Source organism: Phalacrocorax carbo, chromosome 22, assembly GCF_963921805.1.
Source record: "Phalacrocorax carbo chromosome 22, bPhaCar2.1, whole genome shotgun sequence".
Taxonomy (NCBI): domain Eukaryota; kingdom Metazoa; phylum Chordata; class Aves; order Suliformes; family Phalacrocoracidae; genus Phalacrocorax; species Phalacrocorax carbo.
This window is the reverse complement of record NC_087534.1, coordinates 5,015,747-5,037,888: the sequence shown is the minus strand read 5'-3', so window position 1 is coordinate 5,037,888 and position 22,142 is coordinate 5,015,747. Positions and strand designations below refer to the sequence as shown.

At 47.9% G+C, this 22,142-nt stretch overlaps 1 protein-coding gene across 8 annotated transcripts in view; it reads right to left on the bottom strand.

Moving 5' to 3' along the window:
- The window catches only part of PHACTR4 (phosphatase and actin regulator 4), a 68,590-nt gene that overhangs the window by 16,698 nt on the left and 29,750 nt on the right, over window positions 1–22,142 (bottom strand). The window contains exon 1 of one of the 8 annotated variants that reach the window (XM_064471496.1): window positions 6,975–7,284. The exons of 6 other annotated variants lie outside the window; for them this stretch is intronic. In XM_064471496.1, coding sequence (XP_064327566.1) covers window positions 6,975–7,020 — 46 coding nt within the window. In that variant the 5' untranslated portion in view covers window positions 7,021–7,284. Of the gene's footprint in view, window positions 1–6,974; window positions 7,285–22,142 lie in introns of those variants that run through there. One more of the 8 variants, XM_064471488.1, reaches the window with a different exon arrangement.

The following is a 22,142-nucleotide window of genomic DNA, read 5'->3' as shown; positions in this document are numbered from 1 at the left end:
AGATGGGAAAAAGCAGATTCTGTCAACATGGGAAAGAGCAGATTCAGGACAGGGAGGGAGAAAAACCCCAAACCCAGGGGGAAAGAAAAAAAAGAAAGTTGTTTAGTGGAGCTTTACCTGCAGCCCCTGTAGCACTTCCCAGCATGAGATTTCAGACCCCAGGAGGTGTCAAGCATGGGGAGCCCCAGCCACAGGCTCCCGAGCAGCCTCGGGCCGGCTGCGCTGGGGACAGGCTGTCACTGGGCAACACTGCAGCACAGATGGATCCCAATTTTTTAGTCTGAGCACAAGTGAAATGGAAGATCACTGAATAACAGGGAGGAGAAGAGCAACAGAGACCTGCCAACAGCACAAGGGAAACCAGTGAGTGTTTCAGTAGAAGGATCTAGATCACATGTGAGAACCACAGTCTTTAACCAAATGATGGAGGAAGAGGAAAGCCAACCCAGGGCTCCAGTTTACCAAGAGGCTGCAGTGGCAAGGAAGTGCCACTGTGCTAGCCAGCAGGGAAAAAAGGCTTTTCAGAGCTAATTGTGGCCATTTCAGACTTTACCTAAAATGCATGACCCTTCCAGATCTATACTGGTTTCTCTGCTCTCACTCACAGAGCTCCAGATTTCACACAGAGACAGTTGATGGGGCTTTTCTGTTTGGCTGTTGGTTGTATTTTTTTTTTAATCAGTCCCCTAACAGAATGCTCACTCTGAACCAGTGAAAAGCTGATGCCAGCCAACATTTATTTGAAAAAGCAAGATCAAGTCAGGATCTGAGCCGCTTCTTAAAAGAAGAAATCTGGCTTCATAACAGGAGAGAAATTGGGTGGAAAGTAACATACAAAATGTCAGCGCCGATCTGATTTTCTGCGGCTCTATTCTGTGATTTTTTTCTGCCGGGAGGGAGGGAGGATACAAGGGGGGGGAGGCATTTCAAGAGGAATTGTCTAGATGTTTAGAGGCACTTTCTTCAGAGACTAGAACATTAGCCCTGGAGTTGTACATGTAATTTTAAAAAGCAGCATTCACTTTGTTCAACAGAGCGTTCCCAAAGTTTCCCAGGCAGGCAAGACCGTTCGCCAGGCACAAGCTGTGGGCTGAATTTGGATCCCAAGTGCCACGCAGCGGCGCTTCCCTCACCTTTCCAAGGAGCAGTAACAGCGCTGGAGGCAGTTGTACCAAGCTCACTTTGTATATATCCCTTCCCTGAATTGCTCTTAGGAATGTAACTCATGCGCTGTCTGCCACCCAAGGTGTCAGAGTGCTGCACTAAGCAAAATAAGTTATTAAAAGAAAACTCAACCATCAGGTCCACAGATTAATGACCGGAGACCTCGGCAAGCTGCGATGTCTCCTTTACCAATTAAAGGGAGAAGAGCAAGCATTCCCCCGCCACAGTCACCTCCGAGCGGCTACGGAGGAACAGTGGCCATGAAAGGATGAGCTGAAACTGCAGGAGACACACGATACCCCCAGAGCAGGAGCAGCTAAAAAGCAGGGAGGGTGGGGGAGAGCCCACATGCAGGTTTTACTCCAGGCAGAACCTCTTTCAGCAGCTCCTGCAGTCCAGGTCTGGCTGTCAAGTCAAATACCATCTCAGGGTGGAGTTTCACACCAGGTACCTGACTGCCACTAATTGCAATTGTGCAGGTTAATACAAAAGCTGGGTTTCACAAGGATATTCAGCATCAATAGCTAGTAACTCAGTTCCTGCCCCTCTGCCATGCTGCTCCACCACCCATGATGTCAACTGCTTGTAGGCTTGGGCCGTGCGTCAGGTCTTGTTCAACACAAAACCACTCGCTTTCACTGTTTTATAATCAGTTCCATGTCTAAAAACAGCCACACAAGAGGGCGAGACAGGCATGGCATGTGCCCCTTCGTAGTCTAAAACCACAGTCCAAATCGTTTTCACCACCCCCTTTGCTCTGTGTAGAATAAAACTCGATCCAGGTTACTAAGCATTGTGAACATGCCGATACCGCTACAGCCCACCGGGCAATCCCGATGCCATGAAAGCAACTTCCCTCCCCGATACAAGTGAGATTCAGTCCAGTTCTGCAGCTCAGGCTGCCCAGGAGAGCCTGTAATGCCCTTCCGCAGCACTCTGCCTTGTACCATAATTACCACACGGACATAGACATTTAAAACAGTCTGTGGTGATGCAATTATGAATTGCATTTACTGCTAATTAGCGGGTGGATCAGCAGCTGTAGGTATGCTTTACGGATCTGTATTTTAAATAACCTCATTGTTCAGTGACTGTTCACATTAGATAGTGCTCATACTCCCTCAGAAAGGGACCTTCCCTTCCACTCACAGCCCATTTCCAGCTCAGATTTCCTTGAAATGGTGCAGAGAGGACATTTCTTGCCCAAGCTGCCTTCACCATGAAGGGAACCTCAGCGAGGTGGATTCTCTGTGCCTCCCCTTGCTCTGCTCTACGAGGTACAGGAGGGTCCCTAAGCTGCTTTGCAATGCAAGGCAGAAACCCCTCCTCATGAGTCATGCACTGGGAAACTGCTACCGAACCACAGCGCGCTGCTCGGGGAAAGAAACGGGGCAAAAACAGACAAACTGGACTGTAAGCAAAGGGTGAGAAGCATCAGGAAGCTGCTGCCCTCACCCAACCCGGTCCTCGCTCAGCACCACAGCTGTTTTACCTGCATGGCAAGTCTGTGGCCAAGAGACCAGCCTCACCTTCACCACGGTCCCAGGCTGGCAAACCCATTTAAAATTTATGAAAAAGGTTAAATGAGGTCATGCAGGTGAACCCAGGGGAGTCCCCATTAGAAACTTTCCAATAAGCAGGTCCCTAACGCACCCCCGTGCCAAAGCATGACCTTGTTTAACCCTTCTGCACGATCTACACGAGGTACCCACTTCAGAAAAGTGACCCTGAAGCAGGGAGAGCCCCGCAGAGCCCACCAGCACCCCGTGCCTACCCCACTGCCCCGGCTGAGGAAAACCTCCAGAACAAAACAACTGCTGCAGCTTCTGCACGCTGCCCCAGGCTAGCGTGGGTGCTCCCCCTCGAGATGCCCTGGAGCACCCAACCTGCCATGCCTCGGAGAGACCCCCAGGACCCAGCTGGGAGCGCTGCCCTGGCTGCCGTCTCCCACCTTCCCGGCCAGAGCCTGCTGCCATTTCAGATCTTCTCTCTGAAACACTTAACATGCCCTGATCCTGTTCCATCAAAACAAGCAGGTGAATTTGAGCTGTTTAAACAGCAGATTTGTGTTAACCCAAAATGTTTAGACTGAAATAGTCTAGGGAAACGTCACAAAATTGGCACAGCCTGGAGACACAAGGCGGCAGAAAGCTCCAGCAGTGCCAAGCAGCTAGGGATGCAGCCCTCCGCCAGTACGCCTGGCCAGCTGGTCTTTCAAACCCTCCCCGTGCAGACTGCTACACACATTTACACCCAAGTCTTGCCGTTAAAACGCAGACGGAAAAAAGCTCTTCTCCCCCTGCACCTCGTGTTAGGTGCAAACTGTTGTGCAAGAACATGGGTGGTGTTGAGCTACTGCTGTAGTGTTTCTTTCCAGAGAAGAGAAACCATTTCAGTGGAAGAACCCAGAGACTCGCAGCTGGTCTCCGAGCTCGTCACGCAGTCAGCAAATGGCTGCGGTGCTGCACGTGTCATCTGCTCCCAAAGCTTTTGCCAGGCTTGGGGCAGCCATTCCCATTAAAGATGGTAACGCTTTCACTTCTACCACTACTCTCAATGGGTCAAACCAGCAGAGCCAGGATCCGTGGGGTCAGATAAAAATACCAGACATGTTCATACCATCGCCCTCCACACGGGACACTCACAACAGCAAGCAGCTATCTAGCTGACCTTTAGGAAATACCAACATATAAATGTAATGGTTTAATGGTCACACCGTGGTCTAAGGGAGGAAAAGCCATTACGTGAGCAAATACAGTTAACCCTCATCTTCAGAGATCAAGGCCCAGAATACCCTTTCATACAGCAACGCACTACCAGCCTAGCAAAAGGCACAGCAGAGAGTTCAGGTACCAACAAGAATAAGCAAAAAGCCCTTCCTTCATTAAGGACCATCTCTCACAGGGAAGATGCCTGCAACAGTACGAGAGATACGGGCACCTCTGATACACATTATTAAGAAAAAAAATTAAACCCAAGCTGCATCTAGTGTAGGTCATTGCAGAATTAGTCCTGGTGAATTTTTTAAACCATTTTAACTCAGGCCACACACCATCAAAAGCCAGCACGGCTATGGAGAAGTTTATTTTGTTTTTAACTAGCACACCATTACATAAGCCAAGAATCACTTCAAGATCCAAGTTACAGACCCTGACAAAGGAAGGCTGAAGGCTGTGAAGAAATCAAAGAATTGCATCCCAGATGCTGACAATTCGTATTTTATTGCTGTATGCCTGGGAGGGAAAGTACCGATTTGCAGTGTTCATGAAGAAAATGGCACAATCCTTTAAGGATGAAGGGTCAGTGAGCCCCCGGACAGGACAGCAGACTGAAGCCGTTCGGAAAAGACTGAGAACACACTGCTTTTCTACTTGAATTACCTCCGCAGATATCCAAGAGTTGGTGGAGCAGACTTCAGCTCCAAAAGATGATGCATCTTGCCACTGCCTACACTACCACAGGCTCTTTACCTCAGTCCTCAGTCCTTTTCAGAGATGTTAAGATCTGTTAAATTTTATATTCTTTAAGAGACATCCTTGCACAGGAAACAAGAAAGCATCAGTATTTTGCTTTGTAACAGGACTTTCATAGTGTGTAAATCATGAGCTTGAGCCAGACTCTTTCCATCTGCAAACCACAGTTCACCCAGAACCTGATCCACCTCTTATTGTAGTAGTTACTACAGGATTTCCACAAATCCCAGGAGTTTCTGTTCACAAGGAGCTCACCAGGCATTTCTGTCTCACAGTCATAGCCTCAAGGCTCAAAGACAGACAGAACTGCAGCAGCGAGACTACGCTACAGCAAAAGACAGCATAAATGCTTAGCTGAGAGCTAAAAAGCACTCAGACAGATCAGGCACCTCGATGCCACGCAGCGACTCTGAACGCTTTTGCTTAATCACCTCTGTTTTCCTAAGTTACACGTGCACCTGAAATTCTGCTACCACAAGGCCAAAAGGTGCATCGGGAACTTCTGCTGAGAATGTGGCTGCTCGTTACGCACCTACCGTCACCGTCCCTTCAGGAGCAGGTTTTGCGGTACAGCCTGGACCTAAGGCTACAGCGGCACCCGCTGCCTCGCGGCAGGGAGCCTGCGCGGGATCCTCACGGGCTCACACTGTGGGACTGCAACAAACCCTCCCGTTGCCAAAACAGTGTTGATGCACTGGAGAATAATTCGGCTCCCTCCTCTCAGCTTTATTGTGCCGGACAGAGCAGTTACGAATCCAAGAAGCTTTCCAGCAAACAGCTACAACTCAAAAAGCAAACAAAGACTCTTTTGAGGGAAATGCTGTTTAGGTTCAAGTATCAAAAAAGCACTTTAGGTAAATGTTCCTAGCTTCCTGTAACGGCATTAAAAACTTCATGTGTGTTTCCTGAATGGTCCAGGGAAGATGAGAATCCTGACCTTAAAGCAATAAAAGACTGTGGTCACAAAACAGCTTCAAATAGTCCCAGCCCTCGGCTTCCCTGTCTTTTGTACAGTTCTCATCACCATGATCTTCCAAGTGTAACTTTCAACAGCATCCTGTCAAAGTTAATGCAAGAACCGTCTCTTCAAGTTCACAATTTATTCAGTAGACATTATGCAAACTGTGCCATGAAAAAAAAAAGATTCCCGATAGCAAACGACCATTTGCGGAAACACCAGGTCCGCTGGCCTCCAGTCTGTGGCAAAGGACAGTGTCATTACACCAAGTGAGCCCACTCCCCTGAAAATCACAACTGCCTCTGGTCCTTGATGAGAGGAAGAGCCCAAGACTGAACAGGTCGGTTTCTAACAGCGCGTAAATCCAAGGAGAAGATGCTGTTAATGTCCATTGACAGTATGAAGACGACTGAAGTTTTACATCTCCCTCCCATTCTCTCAGTACCACTTATTTTTAGCAGCTCTTGAACAAGACTAGCTGGATTGAACTGGGGGTGCAGAAGAGAGAATCACTGGTTTAATCTGAGCCCTAAAAATACTTGGTAGGTTCAAAGTTGTAAAGGTGAAAGAGAATGAAAAAAAAATAATCTAACTCGGGGAGCTCTCCACGTGTAAACATCAAGTGTTTCCCTAAAAATCAGATCATTCCACTTTACGGATGAGAATAAGCGACTCAGCTGACAGCAAATCTGTATGAGATAAAAGGGAACGGCACAATGCGTAAAGTCTCCTCTTATAGTCCGCGCATGGCAGTCCCAGCGCTGGGAACAGCACCTAAGACAGAGACCTGGAAATAACACTGACCTACACACAGCGTTCTGGAAGCGGTGCTACTTCCAGCACTTAAAGCAAGGTTGTGCCTGCTACAGCCTGCCAGTTACTCAGACACCTCGCAGAGTGGAGAGAAGAAACAGGCAGGAAGGTGACTGCCAAGCCTCTTCTCCCCCCGAAACTACTACGGCTGCCCCAGAAAGCTGGGTGTCATCACACACACGGAGGCAATTCTGGACAGCTTTGATCCAGGCAGGCTATCGGGGCTGGCTCCTACCCCGCTCAGGTGGATTTTACCGCTGTCCAAGCTCTTTGCAAAGCTCGTGTCCCTGAACCCGGCCATGCAAGGCAGAGGCTATCCCTAAAAACTGCAGCTCAGAGCCTGCCCGGAGATCAACAGAACATGTTGCACAGCAATTGCTTGTGACATGACTAAGAGAAAGGAAGGAAATGGAGTTATTTCTCTGGCTTCTCCTCCCAGCTCCCGAGCCGGGCGCAGGTTACACAAGCCCCGCATTCCACTCCTCCCGACTCCTCCGTTTCACCTGCAATCCTGCCCTGCCACAGCCCCAAAGTTTCCTCCATCTCCCTTGCCCTCCATTACTCACCCAAAGCAGCTGGATTTACCGGTCTCGAGAAGTGTGGCTGCCCCATTAGATTCTTTTCTAAGCAGCTCTCTGAGAGGAGGCGGGAGGGGGAAAGAGGAAAAAAGTCTACCCTGAGAGAGCACTTTAGTCCTTTAAAATTATAAATCCACGCTTCGGACTGGGAAGGAGCCTGGCAAGGGAGGTGGCTGCCAACTCTCAGGCAACAGCACGGGTGTCTGCCGGTCCAGCGCAGGTCCTGTTCTCCCCGTACCCCATGGCCAGGCACTTGATTCTCATAAATAGGCGTCCGTGCCAGCTCCCTTCACGCAGGAATGCCTGTCATTCCAGAGCCGAGCTGGCTAGGGCCAAAGCTCAGGAAGGGGAGGAGACAGCCAGCCACGCTCCAGCCACTTAGCTGCATAATCCAAATCATCAACACCCCTCGCTCCTTCCTCGCGTCAAGTTTAGCAAGAAGAAAAGCTGGGAGCGAGAAGAGAGGGAGACCAGGGTGTTATAGCTCAAGGAAGGGCTTGGAGAAACCACGCACGCCAATACACAGAGGGGTTTCACCTCCCAAACGGGATCAAAGAGGTAATAGCGTACCTGAGCCTGCAAAACACAAACCAAGGTGGTGATGAATGAGAAAGCGTGGTACTCTAACTGATGTAGCAGCTGCACTATCCTGAGAGCAAAGGGAATTTCAAAGAGTGCCTGAGCTGATGTGCATCTAGCCAGACACGTAATAAAAATACAATTTCATAGCAATTCCTCTCTCCACCGAAGTGACTAGAAAAAGGTAGGCGCAAGGAGCGTGTCTTCATGTTTAATTTAAATTTAACAAAGGAAAATTTAAATTTATCAAGTGAAGTAAAAGTTTACTTTTTATTTCACGTGTCACATCTTGATGGTTAAGGTAACAAACATCCCCCTCCTCAACATTTGCATCACAGTAAGAAATATCTCCAGAGTTTAAATATGTCCACTTGGATCTTTAATTTTTCATCAAAATTTCTGTTAGGAGTTCAGTGAACCTACAGATCCAACCCCCGTACATCACACCACAGAGGAGCGGGAAAAACTTTAAACATCCCAAAGCTTTATCTTAACTCAGGAGAAAAGGAAGAACAATTTTCCAAAGCATACAGGAATTCGCTGCAGCATCACACCGGTGACTAATTGGGAACCTGAATCCATCTGACACATCCAGGTTTGTTCACTGTAGGAAGGGCTGTAAGAAAAAGCAGTTTTAAACACACCAAGATCTGCAACAGCCCTGAAGGTCCCTGTCCTTTTCAGGCCAGCAGCCGCAGTACTTCGGTATCGCTGAACGTTACTCAGGCAGCCAGGAAGAGTTCAGGACAAGCTCACTACTGCAGCAGTCCCAACAGCAAAAAAAAAAATCTATTCTTGGAAACAACAAAATCCAAGATTGTCAATTTGGGCTGGTGCAGCTGGGAGCGATCAATGCCGCACGTAAGTCAGGACAGAGACCCAAATGACGGCCCGCTTCACAGCGGCGGCGATCGCCGCTCACAAACGCATGTCGCAGCGGGGGCGAGGGGAGTTTCGCAGCCAGCACACCCCAGGAAAGGGAAAGGGGATAGTTGTGAAATCTAATAAAACTCCACCTAAGCCACAAACACACCTGGAAGACGTTGATGCTCTTGGTTCCTCCGCTAACATACAGGACATGCCATCGGACAACTTGCAAACGCCCTCCTCTGCCGATGCGCAGCCGTGAGGACCCGGGAGGAAGCAGGACACCCTCTGCACCTTCTCCACCTGCACCCCGCTCGCCCTGCACCCCTGCCTGCTGAGCAGGTGACCGCCGTCCCCACGGGCGGCAAGAGCACGGCGGCAGGAGCAGGTGGAGGAGCAAGGGATCAACAGACACGTGGAGGCGGAGGAGCAAATAGCACTCTCCTCCCTCGCGCGGACCATATGGCCGTTCTGAAAGCATCGCTCTTCTCAGCCTCCCACCACCAGGCATCTCTGTGCTCGGAAGGGGAGCCTGCGTTTCTGTCTGGTCACCCACAACAGTCGGTCTTCCAAGTACTTTTGATTTTCATTGTGGGCAATTAACCTACTGATTCACAGGCATGCTCCACCTCATTTAAGACTCTCTGCTTCGAAACAAAGAAAAAGCCATTTTAAAGCCATTTAAATATGCTGCCATCTGGCAGGGACCCACAAAGTTCAGAGATAGAGGCTGGAAGACTTCTCCAAGTCTGTAAATCAGCTGTCCAGCTTGGAAAGAGGTCTGGAAAAAAATCCTCCCTGCATCTGGGAACACTACAGAGCCCTAAACACTGCATCTACACTTGCCTGACTTACAAGGAGATTAAAGCCATTGCATTTTATATTGCATTTGCTGTGAATTAAGAGTGCAAAGCTCTGCTGCAGAACAGATGACGCATGGTAGGTTGTTAAAGCACAGCAGCACAGTCATATGCCTGACCCCTTATTTCTACGTTAGTAAAACATGAAACATTAGCTTAATTTTCCGTGAAAAAGTCTTAAACTAATGCATTTAAATTCACAGTGGCTGCAGCCCAAGAGCACACAACAGTTACGCAGGCTGTGGTGCCGCGTATAACTCAATAGGCTGTGAAAAGACAATAATGCAATAAAGCCCTTTCACATTTCTGTATCGTTGATCAGGGCTTATGAACCATCACAAAGAGAATAACAAGACTACTTGGCAAAGGCGTTCGTAATGAAGTTTGTACCAGAAGCATTAATATTTGCCTCCGAAACACAGCGCTGCAGCACTGAAGGAGCAGAGAGATACAAATCCGCATTTTGAACTGCAACTGGGTTTGGGCTTCAAACATCCTTTAGAAGCATCAGCCACAATTCTCCCCTCTTTGGGGTAGAAAGAACAAAAACCCCACCAGGAGAGGGATAACAAAACTCAGAGAACAGCAGAAATTCAAACCAAAGTAACACCAACATCATTATTTTCAAGGTGGACTCCCGGCCAGACAAACCTGCCCATCCATCCTCCACTTCCAGCTCTGGAAAGAAAGGAGCAAATTCTGCACCAGTAAACACAACGCAAAAAGATGTTCCTGTCTCAGCTCTAACCCAAGGACAGAGCGTTAAGAGCAGTCGTACTTACTATGCTCTTAAGTAACCCTTTGCATCCCTAGTGCTTTGTTTCACAGCTGGGGAAAAATACAGGACAAAGCAGCCAGCCCAAGTTCCCTGCCAGCAGCACATGAAGAGCACGGAGCACCCACACGTGGGGTTTAGCACCCTGCCTAGGAAGGCTGCTTCAGCTCTGCCGGCAGTAGTAGACAAAACCTCAGCCCGCATCCAACTGCACATCTAGGATGAAGGAAAATCCACATTTCCAGCAAGGACAAGTAAAAAATGTCCAAAATTCCCATAATAACGCAGAAGGGCCATCTGATACAGCAGCAACCAGAAGAAACCAGGGTAAAGGCTTCACTCCTCAGGGACAAGTGACCTTTGTGAGAAGGAAGAGCTCAGATTAGCAAAGAACTTTCTACAGGAAAGCAAAAGGGATACACAGCAGACAGTCCCTTCAATATTTTCTTCTAAAAATGTAGAAACCAAGAAATCCCAATTACATGAAAGTTCTCCTGGATTTCAGGAGAGTCAGATGGCTAAAACAAACCAACAAGATGATGGGTTACGGGCAGTAAACACCCAAGAAGCGGGGTACATCGCTTTCCTCTGAAGTTTCACTTCCTCTCCCTCCAGACCAGCATCCCATTAAAAACCCAGCATTCAAATGTTAATAGCCTGATTATATACATTGTAAAAGGAACTCTTCTGGATTGTTTCACTTCAAAATCTAATGAAACCCATAATGAGCACAAATATTAGCTCTTCTAATAAAGACACTGTTGTTCCCATTTCAGTTCACACCAACGTGAAACACCGCATTCATCTGCGGTGACTCAGACATTTACGTTCCATGATTCAGCCACAGGAGCATTAAAAAGGCCTCTTGCACGATCCCATCCCTGCAGACGGAGCTGTCTATTTAAAACCAGTGATACTGGGCGTTTTCCTTTAGAGCCCATCAGCAAACGAGTCAACACAGGATGTTTAAGGCTCGCTCCTTGCTGGAGATGTGCCCACCTGAAACACGAACACAGGCCCGTGGGACTGTGTCACCAGGAGGGCTGGCGGGGACGAGGAGAAGTGGCAGCACGATGACTCTGGATGAGTTTCACCACAATCTGTTTGCTGGCAAACCTCAGCAGCTTTGGCAGAACAAGGATATGAAAAAAATATATATATACATATATACACGTAACGGTTCTGGCTAAGTACAAAGATGACCTTTTTTTGGGCTGGGCTCCGACAAAAACCATGTGGAAGAGTTATTAACAGCAGACCAAGGGGAAGCAAGAGGGTAGGAAGCCGGGTAGTCAATCTGAAAGGTCGTAAGCCAACAAAACGTGATGCTCTTCCTTTCTCCTCACATGGTATTAAAAGTCAGCCCGTTACCCGGTGTGGAAATGGAAAATGGTTTATTTATAAGCCACCTGGCATCACATTGTTTAGGTTCTGTATACTTTGATGAAAGGGCGCGGGTTCGGATGAGACAGAAAAATGAGGTAACCGCTCCTAAACCACATGATTTCCTCTGTGCTTCCTGTGACATTTCCAAGAGGGAAACTCCTATTTCCCAGAGCATTCCAGTCCCCTTGTCCCCACCAATTAGTCAGCACGGCGATAGCGGCTGCTCGGTCTCAGAGAGCAGGGGGCAGTGGATCCACCAGGCTTGGTGCCACCGCGTACGTGCTGGTGGTGGGGAAGGTGAGCAATCCATGCCCTACAGCAGCCCAGATGTTGACCGGGATGGAGCACAGCTGGAGGAAGAGCACTGCTCCGGGCTCAGCAGCAGCCTCTGCCAACGAGCTGACTGACAGCACGTTCAGCCTCACGTTTAAGAAGGGAAAATAAAGCTGAGGACACGCTGCTGGAAAGCCTCGTGATCGCAGCGGGTGGCTGGAACACACGGAATCGCTTTATTGTCATAAGGACCAGGCTAAGGAAAATTGCATAGTAGGTCTTGGGGCCAAGAGGAGCTTAAGGCCAAAATATCCCCCAGCCTTGTTTTCCAACGAAGGAAGCGCAAGTTTTAATGAGAGCACGTTTTAGCCAGTACTGAAAACATATCATCTTCAATGCCTCCTCACCATTCACTGTAATTACAACATATGCTAAATATTTTCTTGTTTACTAGCAAGGGAATGCTAAGGAATGTAATCCTGACAAAATTAAAGATTCAGTCACATCTTGGCTAACTTGATCACTGCGGTGATTCATGGCTGTGCCATCTTGAGGCGAGGGAACCTCCAAAGCTGACAAACTACTTTTTGGAGCACCTTGAAGCAGCGTTAAAAGAAACCCTGGTCAGGAGCCAAAGGAAGCACAGATATAGGACACATTCCAGCAAAGCATCAGGCATCAGCAAAGCATCAGCATATTCCCAACAGTGAAGCACTTGGAGGCAGGATACCCATCTGCCACTTCCAGCTATATTATTAGGAACACATTAAGCAAAAACACAGGGAAGAAAATGTCATTAATTATTCCGTTGTTTAGGAAAGAAACAGACATGGCAGCTAGCTTATTTAACCCTCTCCCTCAGCAAAAACTAAGATACTTGGAGAAGAACCCATAAACTAACATCACCTAAGGCTTCCCAGTGCAAAACACTAGAGATAAAGAATGACAAAACTAAGACAGCTTCAGCACAAACCAGAAATATACCCCTCTCCTTTCAAACCACCACCCAGCACGTGCCTTTCAGGACTGGCACAGCACAAGCATACAGTGCTCTTCCTAAGCGAGCGGCTGCAGTACAGGCGTGCTAGAGAGTCACATCCTCCGTGTTAACCACCTTACTGGACAAACCCAAGACTTTACAGCTTTATACAGATATTATTAAAAAAATAACCGAGTCCTTTGGCAAAGAGCTAAGTCCAACTATGCCACCTATAAAACTGATGGGACAAGCTCTGTTAAGCACTAAGCTGGAGACTGCAAATTAACAGCAAGACTAGCAGTAAATATTAAACTTCTAAAATAAGATAAATTGGAATTAACCCTCAGAGGCAGCACTATATTTAACTGTAGAAGCTAGTCTGCAATGTGTACGTCAAGGTCCACAGGCTAGTATCCCTGCTCTGATTCACTGAAAGACTCATGATCCCAAATTTCTCTTCCTACCTCTAATCCTTCAAGATGACAAACTACGTCTTGAGCTGAAAGCCTCTCTGCCCACACGCTAGCTGAAAAGAAAGGCAGCAAGGTTTCTCTGTAAAAGTCTTGTTTCCTCTTTTAACATTTCACAAAAATCTCAGCAAGGGCACTCGCTCTTCCTATCCAAAGACAAAACTGCAGCAAAACATTTCAGTATTCCCTCTGCCACCCCAAAGGGCTCATTGCAGGCACGCCACACCAGTAAGCCACATTATCCTTCAACACCTAAAGCTTTTCAGTCCGAAGTCACATTTTTTCCAAATTACTAAACGAAGCCAGCCAGTGCCAGGGCTTCCTAGCATCCTTCACTCACTTGGCTCTGCCCAGGGAGACTTACAAAAGCGCCTTGGTTTAGCTTTTGGGGAACACCCAACTTCCCCATCGCACCTGCTCTGCTTTAATTATTGACTAGGCTAGAAACTCCTTATTAAAATGCAAGGCAAGTTTGGCACACAAGCTCAGCTTCTGATCATCTTGAGCAGATACATTTGGAAGAGAAACCCAAATTTCCCTGCCGCAGTTTCGAAATTAAAAGGAACGGCGGACAGATTTGGCTTAAAGCACTTAAATTTGGCAAGAAAAACACTTTTTGCGCCCATGCAACTGAAAACTCATAAAATTTGAAGTTTTTAACCACGACTTCAGATTCACACACAAACATCAGGTTTAAAAGCTTCCTTTCAAGCGTACTGTGTTTTTACAAGCCATTTCTACCAGAGTGAATCTAACAGGTAATTACAGGTTTGACCTCCATCTATTGCACAAATACGCCTTTTGAAACAACGTGGATAAATATTTGCCCAATACGAGAAGAGAGCTCCAAGAGGAGCCATTCCAGTTTATCAACTTTGTGATTCATGTTGATACAAGCTTTATTCTCTATTTAAGGAACAAGATAACACTTAGGAAGTTCATCTAGCCAAATACATTTCATAGACCTGCCGTGGACCACCCTAAACAGTGGCACATCCAGACCATGGGTCACACCCAGACGAGCCAACAGCAAGACAGCAAGTGAACCTCAACCTCAACTCTCCAAATATTTACTATTGCTCAATCACCAAAGTGTCTCCAAGCAGCAGCGAGGCTTAGGATTGAAACATGCCGAGTAGAAGATTGCTGCTAGCGTGATTAAAGCAACGCTTGGTTTGGTGAATCATCCATCCCCTTCCTCGCCCCTTTTGAACTGGCTCGCTAAGGAGAGCATTTTGGAGGCCCAAAGGAGCTGGAAGCAGAAACGTGAGCTCCCTGTTGAACCCCTCTAGGCTCCTCTTGAAATCTCAGTCCCAGCCCTGACGTTCCTGTGTTTTCTGCCAGCACCAAGAGCTCTTGTGCAAACAAGAGGGTGACAGACACCAGTACTAAGCGCCATCCCAGAACACGGCACAAAAAGCAGACGTGACAATTGCAAACAGGTACGCGTACGTCCCAAGACATAGACAGGGTGCCCAAAACCAAGCGTTGTTTATGCATGACACCGAGTCGCACAAGCTGCAGGGACAATGCCATGGTGATTGTTTACAGTGTCAAGGCCATTTCATATAATTAAAGGAAATGTCAAGAGATGAGATAACACCAACAGTTCAAGATGTACAGCTAATCATAACCTTGTAAGAAGCTTTTTCTCCCACAGTTGTTCCCCCTGTTGTAGACCCAACCCTTCAAACATTCCCACAATCCTCATTTCATGTAATTTCACCTAATTCTTTTGCTCCTGCATTTGTAGAGCACCAGCAATGACCTTGTTTAGGAGCAAGTAGCATCATACTAGATCAAATTCTATTCTATACCAAAACAGTGGCCAAAAACCCTTTCTGAAACCATCAGATAACACTCCTGCCTACTCACGCTTGGCACAGTTGCACGTGGGGCTGCAGACAGGCTCTGAGTATCGGGCAGGCACCGTTCCCAAGGGGAAATACGGTTAAATCGAACCAGGACCGTTCCTGCCAGTAAGAGGTTTGACTGTAGCCCAGCATGACCACTGCAGTCCATCAGAACCGGCTTTGAAGCAGCCAGGTGAAATGGCAACAGCTGCCTGCTTCTAACCGCCATGAGCTCTGCAAGGGTGAGCTACTCAAATATTTACTTACCTTCCCAGACAAATTTTGCACCACAAGAGTTAGAGCACACTACTATTTCAAGTATGTAAGCTAACAAACTTACAGCCAACCCAGGAAGGCTTATGTGAGCTGTAGTCCTACCCTCACTTGCAATGCAGATAACCCCCAAGTCAGTGGGCCAGACAGAGCGGCATGATTCACCTTGCTCCTGCCCGTGGCGGCCTTTGTAAGCCTCACACCTATGCTAAACATGCTGAGATAGGGGCTCGGATCAAAGAATCACGTGGCAGAGATTAAGCAGCCACGGAGCTCCATGCTACATCCCAAGGCTCCATGAGGTTACAACGCACTTGCCAGTGCTCAAAGAGGTCAATGCTGCTGATTAGGGAGAAAGATCTTACAGGTGAGTATCTGTACAACTCCCCAGCATGGCATCCAAAGAGCTCCCACCTCAAGATCCACAGCACACAAGACTGAGCAGCACCAAAACCCAAGTTCAGGGGTTTTCAACTTGCAAGAAGAATGAGCAAGAATCTTTAAGGGGTCCAAAGAGAAGCCACTGGGAAAAGCAGGCACACTTGGATTAACTTCACAGGCAGGGGTCTGTGCCTCCTGTCAGATGCTGTTCGAAGGCACACAAATGAAAAGTTGAAAACCCCAGCTCCAGTAAGCATATTCTTCAAGCAGCAGTTATAGCAAGGATACATCAGAGCAAGCATTTGAATTGTTACACAAAATGTAGGGTGTGTAACCATCAACATGAAACCATTTCTCCATGCGCTTTAGGTTGGAAATAGGGAGTTCGTTCTTGTGCTGGATTCCCATCTAAAGCTCACAGAAGGCACCAGCTCCCTTGCTGTAGGAATGCCATCCCAGGGCTTTCCCCAGGGTCCCTGAAGTTCCAGGCTTCAACAACGCCATTTAAATCCATTAGCTTATCAACAGCAGGGCTAGCCAGCCCCTGGGCACTTAAACTGAAACCCCAGCTGGTCAGAAAGCCTAGGTGGCCCTTTGGCTACACCAGCCCACGTCCTCTCCCTGCCTTCTTTGAGGCAGCCCGGACACACGAGCCATTAGCAACGCTGAAGCCCATTTCTGCTGTAAGGGAGTTCCTCAAAGCTTCCAAAGCAATTCACACCTTCATCAAAGGAGCAGAAAAGAAGAAAACATCACCAAAAAAATCTGCTCTTACCAAGATTCAGATCAGCCTTTAAAAAAAATATCAAAGCTTGGAAACTAAAAGCCGAGTGACCCTTTAACGGAACTTTCCCACATTTATGGAAATTTCTGGTTTGGCACAAGAACATCTGCTCATTTAGCGGGTGTTGTAGAAATCACTTCTTTAGTGATGCTGAAAGAGGCCTGGTTCATTGTTAATCGAGCCTCTGGCTACAGGGTAGAGGAAAAAAAAAGGTGTTTTCCCTGACTTTGAGACTCAAATTCCAATTCTCACCAGGGTGTAGGTCCTTACCTCTCGCACGGTACGCGGTAGTCTGATTTCTGTCCACAGCCACAGAACCGTAAGTCGCTACGTTTTGCCCTGCTGCAACCATAACTTGACCTGGCAGCGACAATGCCCTCGATCCAGCTCATGACAAACCCTGTGTAAAAGCCGAGCCACTGAAACTTGGAGGTCTCTGGGCCCGACGGGAAAGCAGTCACGTCTATCATGAACATCAGCAAGTGGCTGAACAGGCATTAGGGCTTTTCTCTCTCCTCCCTACACGATCGTTGCGATTCTTGTGTTTTCCTGACATTGGTTACCTTGCAATTTATCAAACTGCTTAAAAATAAACTCAAGACAATCCTTTTAAAAACCCCAGCCGTTACTTTTGTTTAGAACAATTGCTACAGACTCTCACGGATGCAAAATTACGCTTTCAAACCAGAAATGATAATACTCTGCAAATATGATGTCCCGGGAACGGTGTCCAGCACAGGAACTCACTCAACTGCAGATTCTTGATGCCAGGAAGGCATGACGAAGGGAAGTCTCCTTTTATACTTGTCCTTGTTCTTCAGTTCTTTTCCTAAACATTATTTAGGGATGGGCTCAAGGGATCTTTGCTGTGGAGGAGTGAATGGCTTCATAAGGCAACAGGGTGCTCATTATCAAACTAATCTTTCAAAAAAACTCCAGCACCACAGGAAAACAGTGCCCCAGGCACCACCTCCCTAAATTAACTCTTAGAAGACTGATCAATATTTTATCCTGAACAGGAAAATTAGAAAAAGCCCTGAGATAGGGAGTGTAGAAGGTGCCAGACCGACTGGTGTAATCCCATTACAGAGTCATCCAGAGCAAGCAGTTTGCTCAGTATTTGTGAGATAACAGGATTAACTTCATGTTCAACATCATTTCAGCCTAATAATTGCAGAATCACTCCTAAGGCCCTAATGTCATTGATTCGACAGGGGATTCCCATCAACCCCCCCACCAGCCCCTGCTTTGAACGCCCATTCATTAGCATCAGCATCTTAAGTTAATTACTTGGAGATATTTTCCTTTCCTCCCCAAAGCAAAATGTAACTTAACCCCTGCAACGCACAATGCTCGAGCAGAACAAGCTTCTGCCTTGCCTCCAGGAAGGGACAATGTTTACTCTCCTAATCACCACTAACATCTCCAAGATTTAATGTTAAGATCAAAGGGCTGGGGAGGGGGTGGGGGCAGCTTTGTCAACATTTCGGTTGAATTTCAATGAAAATCATGGCAGAGGCTGCTTATAGGTCTCTCAACGATCAAGGGTCAGCCTTGGATGTCTGCCTCGCTCTACCTTCTCCTGAGATGGGGAGGGTGTTGATCTACCCTTTGAGAACAGAGCAGCCAGCAGATCCGTCCAGCAAGGATCACCACCGCCAAGTCTTCGGGACTTATTTTCCTTGCCAAGCGATGACTCACTGTTCACCTAGCTTTAGAAACGAGTCCCTTACTGCAGCCGTGCCGGGGAAGTAAAGGGAAAACAATACAAAGCAAACAGTACACAGAGCCATTTCCTAGCCCGTGGGAGAGAACCACAGGAACCGGGCTGTGTTATTCTATGGGATTCTTATATGGAGCGTGGAAAGTTATTAAATTCCACTTTTTCAAGCACAGGGGGAGGGTTTTGTTTGGATGCCTACAGCAATTAGGCCACCCTTATTATTTTGCCCCTAACCCGATTCAATTGCAGCTCGCTGCCGAGTCACCCCCACTTCACAGCGTCCTGCTGGCTCGCCGCCTGTGAAAGTCGACATCCATGGCCACGGCTTAGCTCCACCTTCATGGTTCATTTCTTTCCCCCCCCACGCCCCCCAGAAAAGAGGGGGAACCCCCAACCTGCAAGAGCAGGGTGGTGTGCCCTACAGAAACGCAGCTTTTACAGGAAAGCGCCCTGGCAGGGGTTGCAGGCAGGCAATTCTCCACCTCTCAGGGGTGAAGCCAGGGCAGGCAGCACCCCGCTGCAGGAGCGGGGTCCCCGCCATGCCCTCGCGCCCGTCCCCCCACCCCCTGGCCTGGTGCCATCTGCCCCCGGCAGCCGCACCCCAGAGCCTTGGCCGGGCCCCCACCACCACCCAGGGGTTTGCAGGGGTCAGGGCTTGTGTCGGGGATACACCGCCTGGCACAAAACCTCCCGCCTCAGCACCGGGCCACCGCAGGAGGGGAGCGATGGGGGCGCGTTGCTGAGCTGGATGGAGTGGGGCAAGGGTCTACCGGGTCCCTCACGAGGGATGACACAGGGTCCTGTCCATCGCCATGACAGGCAGGGAGAGGAATTTGCCTGCCTTGCAGCAAGCATCCATATTCATCCCATGAGAGAAGCCTCGCAGGCGAGGTGCTGTCTCAGATACAGATCCCTGCACCGGTTCTGGCCTCTTTACATGACTTTAGCACAATTTGTTTCTATTTCCATCTCTGGATTTCTCCAGCGACCACTTGGTGACCTCCTCGGGTAGCAGCAGTGATGCCCCGTACACCCGAGATAAAAGCAGGTTTCCAGGCTGACATGGAAGATGCTGACAAAAGGACTGAGGCCCTGCAAGGAAACCAGACAGCTGAGTTACACCGGTGTACAAAGCTTTATCTTACACAGCCATAAGACAAGCTCTGATAGGCACCAGAATCCATTGCAGATCCTGAATCTGCAAAGCTCAGCTCAGAAGCAGAACACCCTGAGTACCAACAGGCTACACAGACCTTTAGGTGGAATTTAGTAACTCCTAGAAATATTATTTTTAATGTACAAGAGAATACAAATTTATTGTAACCCAGCTGGTAAGTCCTTTGGAAATCTTAAAATCTGTGTTTCACAAAGCAAGACAAAACCAGGCTGGGTTCAAGAGCAATATTCTTCCCAACCAAGTCGTGGTTATCACTCATCCCATCACAGCTGGATTGGTCCAACCTGTAAAAAAGCCACACCAGACCTCTGGTTTCTCATTACATTCAAGTGTTTTAGGAGACAAAAGACACCTTCAGAAATCAGAGCCAGGCTCCTTTTCAAGACAAATGAGAAAGAAACAGATAAAGCGGTGACGTCAGCAGTGACAGCATGCAACTGTTAGCAACCGGACTGCAGCGCAGCACCAGCCCTGCAGCCCAGCGGGGCCAGAGGCGGCTTTGTTCAGCCCATGGCTCAGCTAACGCTATTTACAACTCACAAGGGCAGCAACATTAATGAGAACATTCAGTATTTTGTTTTTAAAAAGCCAGGGTTGCCATTCGGCCTGGACACATTGCTGCCGTATGAACTAACAGTAACAACAAAAATCACTTCATTTATACCAAACCCGCTTACCTCTGGTTCCAGGCAGGCTCCTCTTCTACCCCTAACCCCAATAAAATCAGCTAATAAAATCCCTTGACAGAATTTACAGGCAGCAATGTTCCAGAGAGCAAGGTGAATTTAAGGTCCAACAAGTTGAAAATGAAAACTAGAAATTCTCGAAATCCGACCCTCTCGCTCCATGCCCTACTTACTGAACCACAGTAATTCCGCACTCCCTATTTTACAGGGAGTCAGCCCAAATTATCCAGAGGATTGATTACATGTCCTACAAGGTCTTACCTCTTAATACAAGGAACAAGATCGTTCAATTCAATCACGAAGCACTTCAGCGGATACAACATTTCTCACTCAACATCAGCCTTTGCTACTATCTTGCTCCAGCCAGCCTGGAGGCCAAAGCATCTCATTCCCAGCACATCCACAGCTTAGCCACTAAACCACAAAACCAGCAAAATTAACCTCCGCTTTTCTCCAGGCAGAGCCATCTGTAGAAACTGCACGGCCATTTACTGCAACAGCTTTAAAAGTCACTTGAAATGGGGTCCCACAGAATTACAAGGTCTCTGGCAGGTCAGCAAATAATCTCTGTAAAACACTTGGTTTGTAGAGCAGGAGGGAAAGGCAGCCAGAGTTCAGACACCTACTCAGATCACAAGGGGCTTGTTCATGGAGGAATTATTGGGTATCTATTTTCCTAAACACCCCACCAACCAGTAGATGGAGAGCTGACCTGAATCACTTGCAAATACAGCAGGCAGAACAGCAGCAGCAGCACCCCATTAACTGCCCTAAGCACCCTGACAGCACCCAGCACGTTAAATACACTAAAAACTAGAACTTCCGTCACAAATTTAAGAACAAAAGCTGTCAGGATAATGCCCCAAAGTATTCTGCTAATTTGCCGAGTGTGCTCGACTTATTTACAGTAACGCTTTCACGTAGGTAAGCAAGTGTTCTGTGCTGCACCTTGTTTAGAAGCCGAACAGCCTCCACCGCCATCAGTTCAACCCTCTGGTAAATCTGACTAAGGAACAGTAGGATTCTGCCTTTCTGTGTGCTTCCAAATCAGTGTACATCAACCGTAATTAAATGTTTGATCTCAGGCACTTTGACTCTCTTCTATTGTACTGCACAAAGCAGTTATATTGCTGTATACATAATATACGGGATCTCGTAAGGGAATCGCAGCTTCTGTGTCTTCCTGGAAGAAAAACCTGTTCCTTTGTTCTGGAACAGACATAAAGAGATTTCCACTGGGTAGTTAGCACTAACCATTCTTCTCCGGCAGCCTTCAGAGCTGCATGACAGGGAAGCACTCTTAGCACTGCGATGGTCTACAATCGACTCTGCAGATCAAAACCAGAAAACAACGAATGCCATCTCCAGCAGCCTAGTTTAAACTAAGAACCACATCGTCAAAACACCTTAGTTCAACATAGAAGCGCACGTACGACAAGCCTTCCCTAAATGCTGCTGAACGGTTAAGTTAAATGCCTGTCCTGGCAGCAGCCTCACAGCAGCTGATTTCCAGTTGAAACTTAAGTCATCAAACGGGGATTCCCCACCCGGCCAGTCCCGAGCACCGGCAGCAAGCTGAAGAACCTCTGAATCAGAGGCTGGCCCTTCATCCGAGTTCTTCAACAAATACAAAGACCTAAACAGTGTGTCCCGCACCTCACCCTGTCCCTTCCTGCCCCTACTGGGACCTTTCTGAAGTGTGTTACCGAAAGTACCAGAATGACCATCCTAGAGATCTAAAGCCTTGTTAGGTTTCTGAGGAACAGAAGACATTGAGAGCAGCACGTTATTTCCTCCTCAACCCTGACACCCTGTGGCAGCTACCATCAGATCAGAGGGAGGTGCAAGTGGAGACCTTCTTCGCACACAGGCAGCTCCATCTGGCAGCTGTGGTCCCTCCAAAGTCCTTGCCTCTGCTGCCAGTCTCCCATCCACTCCAGAGGCACAAGTGGGAACTCACGATCTCTCTCCTTCGGTTCAAACTAACCACCTACAAGCAACACATTTTACACCCCAGCAGCTGCTCTCTCAGCTTTCACTGCTGCTAAACACAAAAGGCTCCATAAATACAAAGGAATAGCGAGAAGAAA